Source organism: Centruroides sculpturatus, unplaced genomic scaffold (genome assembly GCF_000671375.1).
Source record: "Centruroides sculpturatus isolate CEXI.00-Female unplaced genomic scaffold, Cexi_2.0 scaffold2292, whole genome shotgun sequence".
NCBI lineage: Eukaryota > Metazoa > Arthropoda > Arachnida > Scorpiones > Buthidae > Centruroides > Centruroides sculpturatus.
Window position 1 is genome coordinate 12,571 of NW_019386531.1, and position 14,504 is coordinate 27,074.

Sequence of the window (14,504 nt, forward strand, 5' to 3'; positions counted from 1 at the left end):
TTAAAACGATTTTTAAAAATTAATCTTTGCCTATTCTATTTTTAATTTTTTTTAAATAAAATTTGGTTTACATTTGTTTAGTTAAGCGAAAGTTTACTTTACGTTTGACCGGATGCCCGTCGAGGAGGAGGAAGCGTTCCAAGAAACAGATTAAGAAAGGTCTATTTTTTTCTTTCCGCCCCGTGCGTGCTAAGAGGGCCCGTTTTAGCCAGCCCATTATGGGTTCGATGGGGTCGACCGGGTGACGAGGGACGGGGCCCGATATATCCGGACGGACCACCGGCTGAAAAATTTTGGGGGATTTCGACTCGTCCGGATTCGATCCCCGGTTCCTCGATCGGCAGGCTGCCACCTCGACCGCTCGACCATCGTAAGAAAGGTCAATGAATCCTTATATCTGGAACTGTCTTCGGGTCAGAGATCCGAAAATAAAATTGTGGATTGGAGGATACGTCTGTCTCGATCAGTCCATCTTGTTCGATCCGACTCTCGAGTTCGTCCGGCTGCCTTTCATTATTTGCTCACTGTCTATCGTCGCTAATACCTTTCTCGGATGCTCCAGCTATTTCTCCGACAGTTCCTTAATTTAAGTGCGCTTATAGTCTACACCGTCTGTCGGTCTTTACCGTGTTGTCCTTCGGATCGATTCTTCGTCGAGATCATTTAAGGATATTTTCAAACTATTACCGTGTCAGAATCCTGAGCTAATCTTCCCACAATAATTAGACGTAACCACTCGACTTGTTATGACGTGTCTTTCAAAATTAATAAGCGTATTCCTGATCCGTTGAAGAAAGATAAAAGTAAAACTTTTTTGTCGCCCTATTACACATCATTGGTTGTGGTTCCTATTAAACGTTGGAACCTAAATCAATAAATATGTATATTATAGTCTGGAAATTACACACACGAAGTGAAATTGGCAATGTTTTAAATTTTGTGGTTTATCCAAAATCAAAGAAATTTTTGATCCCGCTGAATAACGCTGGATGCTGTTACGCAGTAAAATATTTCTGTACCGTACCGTAGAGTAGAGCCAAACTCGATTTTGATCAGGGTAATCTTTTTTTTTTTCCTTTTTCTCGTGGTTTTTCATAAGCATTTCAATTCGAAGCGTAATTTCTTATTCCCCATCCTGGCTACCAGATTCCAGTGAGTCATCCAGGTCGTTGTTAATCAACAAAATGGCCACGTGACGCTATCGTGCCAATAAAATCAATCGATATTCTTGACTCGTTAGAGTCAGTTTAGACTGGATTCCGTCCATATTCAATATTTTATAGTTTTATTACATTTCAGAATATTCTTTGATCCTAAAAATTTATTATTTCTCAGATTTCCTCCGAAACCACCCAAGTGATTGACAAGTGTGTGTTACTCAACCGCCTATCTGTATATTCGCTAAATGCAGTACGAACCGAGTCTGCTCAATGGACATAGACCACGAACCCCTTATAAAACTATAAACGATCCACTAGCTTTATCCAACCAACCATCTATTTTCGAGTAATGATTTATTTTAATATCGATCTATTATCGTTTCGTCTTTGATTTTAATTTTCGTCTGTTACTTTCGCGGCTTCGGTTTTTAAGAACTTTGTATCGAGGAAGAAAGACAAGGGTTTGTTGTTTTTCAACTATTTGTCGCTTCAGATTTCTTGCATTATATCGTGATCTTTCATCTTTTGAATTCCACAAGTATTTGTATATATATATATATATATATTTATATATAGTGTTATGGACTAAGTGATACGGGCATTATTCGTAATGTCCGGTCATTACGACGAATAATGCCAAACCAATTTTAAGTAACGAAATAAACTGGAGATGTCGGGTCGACCTTATAGATAAGCAGTCGCCAGCCGATAGGCGATGTAAATTTATACTCGCGTGCCGAGACCACCCGACTAAATTCATTCGACTACGACAGTTAAAAACCAAAAGGGATGAAGGTGTAGCCTATGATCTTTTAAACATTTTTACAGTTTTCGGTGCACCGAGTATTCTACAAAGTCATAACGACGGAGAATTCGCCAATAACGTCGTCGAAGAACTTTGTAGTCTGTGGCCCGAGTTAAAAATGGCGCGTGCGAAACCCAGGCATTGGCAAAGTCAAGGTTCGGTAGAAAGATGTAATAGAAATTATGTTTTGTACAACTGATGAAAAATAAATCGTATCGTACTTGTATAAACTATGGCTCCAATGAGGTTATGTCTGGAGCAAAGTTAAAAGTTGGACTAAAGAATTTTATACCTGACGAATATTTGAACAACATTAATATAAAGATTTAGAAACTCTTTTTAAAACTAACAATTAATTTCTTTGGTTCGATGTGACGACTCGGTGAATTTATTGACATTTGGCAAATAATTTCATCATGAACTTTTAATCCGTATAGATACGCGTTTCGGGTTTTCGCCCCTCTTCGGTCTGTTACTTAGATAGGTTGTATCTCGTGGACATCCGTCAAGCACCTTCCACACTACGTCTTCCCCCGCATGCCTGGCAACGCGCAACGTCTCACTCCCAGAGTGCCACACACAGCCTCGCCCGTGACTGTATAAACATTCTATTTTAATAGTTGTAACCAGTTTTTATGAATTTCTAACTATTAAAGTAGAATGTTTATACAGTCGCGGGTGGGGCTGTGTGTGGCACTCTGGGAGTGAGACGTTGCGCGTTGCGGGGGAAGCCGTCTTGTCGGAAGGGGAGTGGGAAGACGTAGTGTGGAAGGTGCTTGACGGATGTCCACGAGATACAACCTATCTATGTAACAGACCGAAGAGGGGCGAAAACCCGAAACGCGTATCTACCGTGTTTCCCCGAAAATAAGACAGTGTCTTATACTAATTTTTGCTCTGAAAAATGCGCTAAGTCTTATTTTCAGGGAATGTCTTATTTTTTCCAGGAAGAAGAATTCACATTTATTATTGAACAACAAAATTCCCAAGTCGAACTTAGACGAGAGTGACGTATATCCGGTGTGTCGAACTGTCGCCTTTTTATAGCGTCAACATCGGACTCGATGACCAATTAGTGCTTACTGAACCGTAGCACTATGCAAATGTCATGTGGCGTGATTCCCGGCCGACCAATTAGCCATCACCAGCCGTAACGTTATGCAAATCTGTGATTCCCAAGCCATAGTCTTATGCAAATCGTGCTGTGTGGCGTAATGGTCTGATGACCAATCAGTGGCTTTACTTTCAAAAAGCCAACGGCCACTTTCAACCATCCGTCGATGACCGTTACGACTAAAAAAAAACTTCGCTAGGTCTTATATTTCGCAATTCAGCAAAATCTGTGCTAGGTCTTACTTTCTGCGGATGTCTTATTTTCGGGGAAACACGGTATACGGATTAAAAGTTCATGATGAAATTATTTGCCAAATGTCAATAAATTCACCGAGTCGTCACATTGAACCAAAGAAAACGAGAGGACGACGACACGGTTTCGACAAATAAATAAAATTAATTTCTTATAAAACAAAAAACTGACAATCCAAAAGTTTCCTTTAATTTTTTTCATTTGAGTATAAATTTGTTAATAATACTTTTCGTTAACATTTAGTTTAATTAATATAGTTAATACTTTTAAAAGATCTCGTGTCGTTTTTAAAATATTTTCAAATAATTCACAAAAAATAAATAGTCTAAATATATAAAATTGCTTGTCCTGACTGACTGGCTGAATGATTCATCATCGCCCAGAGCAAACCGCTTAACCTAGAGGTGAAATTTGGTAGACAGTTAGCGTACGTCATGAAAACGCGCACTAAGAAGGGATTTTTCGAAATTCCCCCGCGGGCGGGAGAGGATTTAGCCTTCATCCAGTACTTAGGTGTATTAAATTGATAACATTTCAGACATTGTTATAAATATTTTTATCTATTTCGATTTTAAAAATGTTCGAACCGTTTTAAATTCGAATTTGTTATTGCGTATTGGTTCGATTATAGAACGATTGTAAACGTTCCAAAAAATTGATCAAATTAAAAATAGTTCGTTTGATACTCGGCAATTTTCATCAATCTCGGCGGTAGGTGTTATATAACAATTACTATGGTTGTTGAAATACTGAATATAAATGGGGTTTGCTTGCAAAATCCGCGCGGGCAAAGCCGGTGGTAACAGCTATTTCTTAATGAAAATAAGTGGCAATTTGTTTAAAATTGCCCAAACGGAATGTAGCTGTATTCGTAATGCCCGTCAACGTAATAAATCAGCCGATATTTCTCGGGCTGCGAGGCCATTTTAGTCATTATTCGTAATGGTCGAACATTATAAATAATGCCCTATTAATTACTTGGTCCATATTTTAATCGAAAGTTGAAAATAATTCGTTTACCTATTTAACCAGATATTTCAATGGATAAAGACAGTGTTTGGTCGATTAAAAAGGAGAAGAAAAGGAATTCGACGACATTTAATTTATAGGCCTATATATAGATGTTAAGAAGCATAATTATCAAAACGTTAAATCCTCGAGTGTCCATTGTTGGACAACCGCATCGTTGTCAGACTTTATTTAAGGAACTTCGATAAACAAAGATGCAAGATTAATCCTCTTTTCCGACGTCGATCGTCTTCCGTAATTCCACTTCTACAGCATCATAAATTTTAATCGGAATTAACGATTTGAGACAGGTAAAATTTATCGGTGTAAATTGAAGTCTAGATATTCTTCGATACCATCGACACCAGATCTATCGTCTTTCCATCTTTAAAACTCGTTATTTAGAAGTAACAATTGAAGTATAACCAGCATTTATTTATTGCGACATCGTCTCGATACGAGGCTGCAATTTTTAATCTCCGATACTGTACGTATAAAACTGTATTTAGATTTAGTCTCGTAGACTTTATAAGATACCTTTTGAAATTTAAAGACATTATAATCATTACAGCCATTCCTTCCGAGCTCCCGGTTAATAAGTAAAGGTTATATTGGGTCGAACAGAAAGTTTTAATGTATTTTTAATAGCTATGGTTATCCGAAATAAATGCGCGATTTAATTATAGCAGTTGTAAAATTTAACGCATCATTGTTACCGATGTGAGATATTGTTCTGTTTTATAATGTTTAGTTTAAATTATACATTCCTACGTTGAGAGTGGTGTTGATTTACATTTGTTTTAATGCGCACGATCGTACCCACACACGAAGACAAAGGTGACAAAAGAAAAACGATTTGGAAAAGTTATAAAAACGTAGATAGTCCGGAAGATAATCGCGTAAAATTTTCATAATTCGTCCTAGATCGATGGAATAAATTTGAAATTGATTTGCTCCCGTACATCATACTTTTCCTGTTAGCAACAGAGTCCTCTGGTCATTATTTAACTTCTTTCCGGAAGAAATTTTTTAATCGAAATAACCCGACTTCTGGTTTGCGTGGGAAGTTCGCGTACAGTTAATCGGGGCCTCCCGCCCTTAACCTTTCTATATTCGGTCTTGATTTTCGTGTATCTAACTCCGTTCTCGAGATTAATGAAGGACGAACGAACGAACTGACGGACGACGATGGGAATTTATAGGTTAACAATTCTTTCAAATTGAAATCCAACAATTCAATGAGTCAGTTCCGTTTTGAAAAATATAAATCTCGTCGTTTCGGATACCAGACGACGATGGTCAATGGAAAATCCTAAATTTCTGAATTAAGAAGATACATAAAACGTAAAAATATTTTTCAAAAATTATATCGGACCATAATTGCCAATTTTAATAATAATCTCCTTCAGACACGATTACGGAGACATTCTCCGTATCGCGTAAGTTACTAACAGATTTCTGCGCTTATTACGCCATTAATTAAAGATTCCAAACCTGGAACAATAAACGAACGTGTTTTTAAATTTGATGTTATAGAATCTTTCATTTTCTTCAAAAAAACTTCAAAATATCGGTCACGATAGAGTATCGTTTAAGTTATGCGAAGAATTTGGGTATATATCTCGGTTCGTGTCTTCGAAACTTTTCACGGGTGTTTATTTAGATTTCGACATCATTCTCCATTCCTCGTTCCTATTGGCAAACCCTAATTGGTGATAAATCGAGAAGATTCTCGAGCAACTAACAGTTTAAAAATGAAACAACGCGCTAGGGACATCATCGACGACAATAGGCTATAACTTTTGATTGCGATCATCTACGTGAACATTTGTGCCGACTGCCCGAAAGCTGGTTTTAAGAATTTCACGAAACGTGACAGCCTTTACGTTTTTTGTTTCTAATATGAAATAATGTGGTTTTACCGACCAGCGGTATTAAAAACTACTTCTTTCACAACTTACAACGCGTAAAGAACATTCTAATCATCAAACTGTACTTAAATTACGTTGGCTTCCTTTGTTTTTCAATAACTTTTAGGGCGTTGTCGCTATCTCAAAAAACATTTGTAATCGACGATACAGAAATATTTCCTTTAGATATCACAGCAATCACTACGCGGTGTTAATGTATCCATAAAATAGTTATTTTATGGATACATTAACAAATATGTGATATCTAAAATAACTATTTTATGGATACGTTAACACCGCGTAGTCTAATATATTGCTACGTTAATCCGGATGTAAAAAATAAATGATATTACATCAAAAACAATCATCTTATCGAGGTTTAGTTTTTAACACATACTTCCGTGAATTTTAGAAATGGAATTTAGATAGAATTGATTAACTAAATTATAACTATATAAAGTCGGAAAGAGAGAAAGCGAGCATTAGACAGTCGTACCATGTGTATTATTCGAGCTAAAAATATATAAAATTCTACGGCTTTCATTCGTATAATTCAATAAATCGACTAACTAAATTCATAGAAACTCTTAAATATTTTGATATACGGGTCTAAATTTCTGACATTTAAGTTTCGTACAACCCGTATCGCTAGTTTTCGTTTAGCTTATCGATCAAAATTACAACGTAAATAGTCCGAAGATGCGAGAAATAATGCGCTAAACAATTCAATATTATATTATATTGTCGTACGAAATCAGTATTTAAATTTAGTTTCGAACGCCTTTCTACCACGACGCGGTCAGATATAAATCGGTCTACTTATTTTATCGCGTAAACCTATTTAATAAATTATTTCTATCGTAAACAAGGAAAGAGATAAGGCAAAATTTACCCGCAAAGGTCGTAAATAAGGAAATCGCGATTGAAAACTTAATTACGAACTAAAAAGTCATTTTTGATTAAAAAATTATATCGTAAAAATAATTATAATATTCATTTTTCATAGTAAACACGACGGAGATCTTCGAGAAAAGAATATTTTTATATACCAATTTTTATCATTTAAGTGTATTTTCTCTAACTATTAAGTAGTAATACGAGATGGATAACGACCTAGTTGTACTGTACGAATATCGCCTGTAGTTAAATACCCAGCTTGACGGAAAATCGTAAAATAAAAGTATTATATTTTAACTAACTGTAATAAGCGCGTTAATCGACCAAGTTTTAAAAAAATACGGTCGATGAATTCAGAATTGAAGAGCGGATGTATCCCATCTGCTCTCTTCCAATTCATCGACCGTATTTTTTAGATTAATTAAAGTTAATATTAATTCGTTCCTAAAAGTACGTCGTTATTAACAAAAGTTAAGCAACGTATTTTCGCGCGCGGAGAGTTTCGAGCAAACAATTTAACTTACTGATAAAATCAATGGAATTCTTCCACGCGAAAAATAATCTTTCTACAAAGAAACAAACTTACTGTATATAACGAGCGATTATTTATCGTCACGCGGTCACGTACCGGGCCGCGATCTTCCATCATATTAGAAAATATACGCTCTCCATCTCGAATTAGAAGCGGCTCGCCCTCCTTCCGTACAGTACACCGTACTTTTCGGTTAGCGACGGAGTCGTGCCGGTCGTCTAACTCCTTACGGCGGAAAATTTTCGAATCGAGATAACGCTACTTCCGATCGGGACCGGAAGCTCGTACGTATTTAATCCGGCCTCCTACCCCTAAAGATTCCGTATCCGGTCTCGAGATCGAGAAAGAAACGGACAGACAGCCGACAGTATGAATTTATAGGCCTACAATGTTTTCAAATCGCAACCCAATTAGTCTATATACGTTACATCGGCCGATTTGAAAGTCGACGATTACGTTTATCTTAAGCAAAGTCGGAACGTTTAAACCGCCAATCAAATTATGCTAATTACTTCCACTTTACAGTAGTTTTTAATATATTTTAATTCTTCGGAATATTCCTTCTCTTTTAAATTCTAGAAATTGGATAAAGGAAACGGCAACCGCGGCTTTTTCTTTTTATTTTTAGATAAATAAACCATTTAATTACATTTTTTTATTTTGAAAATTATTAAGTTTACAAAATTAAACATTAACGAAATATTTCCGCAAACAAATTTATCGACGAAGCCGACTCGAGATTCAAAATGTGGACGGTTACGGCGACGTAACATAGAGCTCCAGCCTACGGACCCATCCGCTACCCATTTAAGAAACAACGAGGAAATTCGTGACACCGCGAAAGTCACGGACTACCACGCGCACCAACGTTTCGTAAAATTACGTACGACTTTCGTACCTGTTCCGTATTCTCTTAACGACAAACAATTTCTCCGTATAATCGACGTATAGACATTAATCGTAATTGGGATTTTATCATCACCGAAGCCAAGTTTTTAATCGTTAAATTATTTTATGAAAGAAATTTTATAACTTTTTAAAATCAAATTTCTAAGATATTATATTTTTTAAAGTACTTAAATTAAAAAAAAAATTGAATATACCAAACAAAGTTTCAAACGGTAAACACGTCGATTAAACTGTAAAAACAGGTGTTTAAAAGCGAAACGATCGATAGCGATTATTCACCGCCAACCTAACAAACGGTTAAACAAAAGTAAAATCAAAAATTCATAAAATAGTTTGCAAATTTAATAAAAGTTTTAATTAACAATTTTAATAATTTGTCTATTTTATGGAGGGAGTTGCGTGTATCGTAGTTGTACGCACGCGATGTACGGCCGATGTACGAGTATCGACGGACGTCACTGGCGGCTGGGCTTAACCTACGTCCTGGTTACTTTCCTCGTCGATTAAACGTAATCGAAGAATCGCCGCGGCTTTTCGTTTCCGAATTCGAACCGAAAGATCGCGTACGCGACTTTTACCGGCACCGAACTTTCGTTCCAGAAATGTCGTAGGTATTTTAAACGGGCCTTTTATATTCAGCTAATATCGTAATTTTTCGTCTACATTTATATTAGAATAGACACTAAAATTCCTGTTTCGTAGATTCTACATATTCCGAGAAAAACTTAATTACACAGATCTAACCTTGTACGTAAACACGATCTAACCTTAGAATTTATAAATATTTTTAATATCGTTAACGCCATCAAAAAATATTCTAACCTCAAAAAAACTGCAGTTTACATATTTATATTTAATGGGGGTCCTTGAAGGAAATCGGTTGCATCGAGGAAAAATAAGAAACAACCAACGTAGCCGAAAGCTAAGAAAAAAATCCAGCCACCAATCGCGCAATTTTGCCGAAAAAAACAATTTAAAAATTCCCGTGGCGCCATCTGTTACCAGATTTAATTTTAAAACTTATATGGTTAATTCTTATAAAATGGCAAAAAGCTTAATTTTGAGGGCGGGGACGAGCTTTATAAAAAGTTGCAAACGTTATTAACTAGTAAATTCGTCGTTAAGTCCGACCCTATCGGAGATACGCGCCGCCCCCTTTATCTCCCCACCCCCTCCGTCTTTAACCACCAAAATTTAAAAGCGTCGATCTCCCTATTACGCCAACCTCCCCGCAAAATTTCAGAAATTTCCGACAAAAAGCGCGGGAGTTATTAAACTCGAAAGAGGGCCAACAAAACCGTTCTCCCCCCCGCGCTAACGTCCGTACGTAGAGAAAACCCCCGAATGAGTTTTGCGTCTCTCGACCTTTCGAGGTCACCCGAGTCGAAAAACGTAAAAATCTTCGGGGAAGGGACGTTTTCTTTTTACCGACGGCCATTCTTTCTCCGTTATATACGATAGCCGGGAAAGTAAAAATGAGAGAAAATATTCTTAGCGGAGAAGCCCGAATTTGCCGGTGACTATAAATTGAGTAGGTACGGCACCTTTTGTATTCTATCCCGTTAAAAAAAGAAATATACGTCCAAAGTTTTGGCAAAAAGCGTTGGAATAAATATTTTACAATTTGTAAATTATCCGTCCGTCTTCCGCCCAAAACCCAGAATTTAGTTATCGAAACACTGGGGAATTATTTATAGTTTGTTAAAACGACGAGTTAAACGATAAAGAAAAAGTAATCGTTTATCGAAAGCTGGTTTATTATTAAAGGAGAGGCAAAGGTCTTCAAATATTTAGAAGAGATTATTCCACTATAAATTAAGTTATCAGTCAAGGTCGCCTAGACGTTTTCACTTTTTAAATCGCCAACGATAGAGTTATTTTAGTAAAATTATAACCGAATTTATTAAAACTTAATTTATAAAGAGCTTTTTCTAAAGCTACGCCCCTTTCTAATTTATAATTTTGTAGGTACAGTACAGTACGGACGTTTATCTTAAAGCGCTCATTTAAGCGATAAAAGCCTATCGTTCTCTGTTTAAAAAGTCTACTTTTCCGATAAATTCAAATCTCTATTCCAGTTATAATTAATAATTCGTCTACCATCGTACGGGAAATTTGTCCGGGCCGTTTTTATCGACGATCGTACTACTATAATACTCCTTAAACCGTCGAAACTAAGTACTTATAAACGCTCGACCGTAGAAGGGATAATTAAATATATTTTAATTTCAATTATTATTATTGCACGATTTTCCTCGCGGACGTAACGCTTTAAAACGCGGGAAAAAGTAAAATAAATAAGCTAAGAAAGGACGTAAACGAGAAAGTATTTAGCATTTTGAATTGGTAATTATCGGCGCATTAATTTATCGGAGAAATGATATATTTGTCGGTTGCGTAAGAAAAACTATCGGACACAAAAAAACAATTACGAATATATAATAAGGGAAATTAAACCGGACATTTCCATTAGTTTAAATATATAAGCATTTAGCGAAGCATTTATAGAATTATACGCGTAATTAAAAGTCGTAAAGATTAAATTTTCGAAATAAAATCCGACATCGACCGCTACGTATTATACGTACAAAGTGTTAAGTAAATTATATATTTACCTTAAATTGGCGGTAAAGAGCGTCAAATATAATACTTTACTTAGTAAAGTTTAATTAGTTAAATCGTATACGAAGGGAGAATTTAAAACCGTTAGAAAGTATATAAATTATTAAATCGTATTTATTAGTAGAAGTAACCGTCGATATGGCTAAAAAATATCGGTAGTCATTAATTAAACGAGCGGAAGTAACGGGTCGAGTTTTTTTCTTTTCCGGAAAAAATGAATAATAATAGTTTGGAACCGGAATTACGTAGCGCGGACAAAGAAAAGTATATCGAGTTTTATTCCGAAGTTTCTCGTCGATAAAAGTTTCGTAAAGTAAATAGAAACATTTTAACCGCCAAATCGTACTAAACCGGTCACGTCGGCGGGTTTTGGCCGCGTACGTAGGTTTATATTAGAGAGGTTGAGGCGCACGTTTTAAACGTGTAAACGTGTACGTGTGACGTTCGGCGCCGCTTTCCCGTAAGCCTAAAAGTTTGACAATGGTGTTTGGATAGTCGGTGGAATCACGCTCGACATTCCAAACACCATCGTCAAACTTTTAGACTTACGGGAAAGCGGCGCCGAACGTCACACGTACACGTTTACACGTTTAAAACGTGCGCCTCAACCTCTCTATTAATTCGCTAGAGTTCGCTTCTCTTAAAAATATAGAATACTCGAGCGATATAAACGGTTCGGCGGTAGCGAATAAGAGGCGGAAGTAGTATTTGACAGTAGAGATAATAGTAAATATAAGAAAAAGTGGTAATTACCGTTGAGCACCGGGTTGAAGCTGAGTCGGGAAGTGGAAGCGCTTTCGGGGGCGTCCAAGACGGGCGTTAAGGGGCGGTTTACGGGCGTGGGCTGTTCTGGAGCGGCGGGCTGGTCTCGGACTTGGGCCCTCTTGGCGGCCACCTGTTTGGCCAGAACGGTCTTCTTCTCCGACAGAATCATGCAGCGACAGCACTGGCAAGAGCGGTAGCGGCAGTAGCGCTTGTGGCCCTTGTAAGCGTTTCTTAGGCCGTGGTTCCTGCACCTTCCGCATTTCGGGACTCGCCGGTTACTTCCGTCGTCGCTGGCCGTCCACGCCGCTGCTCCGCCGCCTTTGGCATTAACCGTGCGGCCGCCGCCGCCGTCGTCACTCTCCCGGTTATCCGACTCGATTTCTTCGCGTCTGCAGTTAAATGCGGATTAATATCTCATAAAGTGATAAATTATATTATAGAGACTGTTTTGTAAATTAATAGTTACTCATCTAAGAATCTGTCAACGCGTCCGACGTTCGCTTTCGTCCCCATTTGCGCCGTCGACTGCCGTCGCGCCGCTTCCGCCGCTCGACTTAACCGCGCCTCCGACGAAAGTGGCGCTCCTAGCGGCCTTTTCCTCCCGTCGTTACCAGATGGCGCCACGCCGTTACCGGATTTATCAAACCCGGTTTAATTTACTCCCGTTATAAAAGTGTTTTCCTATAATTCCAACGCGTAATTATCGTTTAATTAATGTTTTTCCCATTGGGCTTTGGCGTTAATTTTTTCTTTCGAAAAATTACGGTAAAAATTCCAAATTAACGAGTCGCCTGCCTTTTTAAATACTAACGCGTTATTTAAGACAGCAACATTTGCCGCGGTTTCCAATAGGGGTCGCCTCTCGCTTTATTTTCGGGTCATCGAAAAATTCGCTGGCGCCATCTGTTATCATATTTTATTAAAAAACTTTTTATATTTGAAGTATTATAAAAAGGCAAAAAGCTCGTCGCGTAATTGAGTGTAACGCTAGTTCAGTCGAGAACAAAGGAACGTGCCGACATTATTTGTCATCCGGGAAATCTGCGCGGTTCTGTTGGAAGACCGCGAATGAATATTAGCGAAAAGAGAGTTTATTTCTACGTCTAAGCCATTCGAGAGCGGCAGAGAAAGTGAAGCGTTTATACGAAACTTGCGAGTTACGTCACCCTTCTGACACCCGACCAAAATTCACGTACCATTCTTTTAGTAAGTGTAGAGTGACGAGAATTCCACGAAACTCGCTACAAATAGTATCGGCTGCGGGTTCTCCGGAATTAACCGAAAAATTTCAATACGGATAAACCGAATATCGATACGAGAAAGCATTTCATTTCGATAAATCACATTACTAATTATCGACGGACGATTAGATAAACTTTTGCGCGAGTACCGTAAAGTTATTTTGCCGGCAAAATAAAATTAAATCATTTTAACGACCGCAGATTTTAGTTTCGATAGATAATGATTGTGTTCTACCTTTATTTTTCTCCTTTCGGTTTGTTTTCTTAGTCTCCGCTTGCAATAAATATGCGGTAGAGTTAGTATTGGTGCAATCGCTTAGCGGATGAAGAATTAGAATTGAATTTTGAACCGATTGTCCTCCGCTCTAATTTACGTAAGTAAGAGTGTATTTATTAAGATACGGTATATACCAATAATTCCTATTGTTCGCTTACAAATACCTAAGTTAGACCATTTTGGTGAGCGACGTTAACCTTTCGTTAAGATGCTTCTTTTTACAACGAATTTTTTACATTAGTAACAAATGATCATTACGTAGCTGTTCCTTACAAATTATTAATCATTATTCATATATATCGTACCGCAATGATAAATTCTGTTTAATATTAATAATTTCGTGGTTGACTACATCTATAAAGCTATACTTATGGAACTCAAAATCGTGTATAAACGTGGTGTTTATGGCACGGTTGACACAAACACCGCGTTTATACACGATTTTGATTAATGTAAGTATAGCGTTATAAGTGTAACCTAACCACAAAATACCGTACGACAATCCTTTTATAATTAGCGATTACGGCATTGGTGGAAATTGGCCCGCTCTCTCCGCATACCGTAATCGTCTATATTATAAATTGCATAATATACTATTATATATACAAACATTAATAATAATATACAGTACATCCCCCTATAAGACGGGTTCCTATAATTACGATTCCTATAAGATGGCGAAAAAATTGTGGCGGTATCCGTAAACAACGGTAAAAAAAAAACTCCTATAATTACGTAAAACGTCATCGGGCAGCCAAACTACTTTCCGCCGTCTAGCGCTACGCTACGGAGAGTTTAGGCAAACTATCGTCTGTACAGTATATAAATTAGGTACCGTAACTCTAATACAGTACTGTAATTTTATACATTTCTTATGAAAGAAACATTTCTTATTCAACGGCGATTAAAATTATTTATATTAATGATGTCTCCGAAGTTCAACGAAGTTTTCGCAGAAAAATAACATCAGAAATCGCGGCAGCGGTTTGCTGCGCTGTTCCGCGACGAAAAC

General features: G+C 37.3%; 1 protein-coding gene across 1 annotated transcript; it reads right to left on the minus strand.

Moving 5' to 3' along the window:
• Window positions 1–11,809: 11,809 nt before the first annotated feature.
• LOC111615243 (doublesex- and mab-3-related transcription factor 1-like) lies at window positions 11,810–12,546 on the minus strand. The gene is made up of 2 exons (XM_023356653.1): window positions 12,441–12,546; window positions 11,810–12,363 (listed from the first exon to the last, which is right to left on the minus strand). Exons 1-2 carry the CDS (start codon window positions 12,485–12,487, stop codon window positions 11,850–11,852), a joined length of 561 nt encoding a protein of 186 aa, XP_023212421.1. The 5' UTR covers window positions 12,488–12,546; the 3' UTR covers window positions 11,810–11,849.
• Window positions 12,547–14,504: the final 1,958 nt, after the last annotated feature.

Coding starts and splice junctions, on each gene's coding strand:
- LOC111615243 (XM_023356653.1), bottom strand. CDS start 12,487: ATGGGGACGAAAGCGAACGTCGGACGCGTTGACAGATTCTTAGATGA. Junction 12,364..12,440: donor GTTGACAGATTCTTAGATGA/GTAACTATTAAT, acceptor ATTTAACTGCAG/ACGCGAAGAAATCGAGTCGG.